General features: G+C 49.2%; 1 protein-coding gene across 1 annotated transcript in view; it reads right to left on the bottom strand.

The window, feature by feature from the left end:
• The window catches only part of SLC12A9 (solute carrier family 12 member 9), a 24701-nt gene that overhangs the window by 1303 nt on the left and 23158 nt on the right, over nt 1–240 (bottom strand). The window contains exon 13 of the mRNA XM_018574914.1: nt 1–118. This exon is cut by the window's left edge and continues 26 nt beyond it. Within this exon, the coding sequence (XP_018430416.1) occupies nt 1–118 (118 nt within the window). The remainder of the gene's footprint in view (nt 119–240) is intronic.

Here is a 240-nt window from a genome sequence, read left to right as displayed (position 1 = left end):
GTCCCTTGATGGACAGTTGGGCTTAGGGTGAGGTCTACGAAGGCTTTCACATTGAGTTTATCAACCAGACTAAGCCAGAAGCTATAATGTGCCTGAACCGGGTCTGAAGGAAGAGCATCTGTAAGGGAGGAAGATATACATCATGAAAAAAATATTAAAAAGACGTCATTATAGACTGGACCCGATTTAACCTCCCTGCCGCCCCAAGGCCGGGTTTGGCAATGCCCGCCCCCCTCTCCC

The sequence above is a fragment of the Nanorana parkeri genome, unplaced genomic scaffold, assembly GCF_000935625.1.
Source record: "Nanorana parkeri isolate BGI_ZX_2015 unplaced genomic scaffold, ASM93562v1 scaffold3366, whole genome shotgun sequence".
Lineage (NCBI taxonomy): Eukaryota > Metazoa > Chordata > Amphibia > Anura > Dicroglossidae > Nanorana > Nanorana parkeri.
This window is presented reverse-complemented; position numbering and strand designations above follow the sequence as displayed.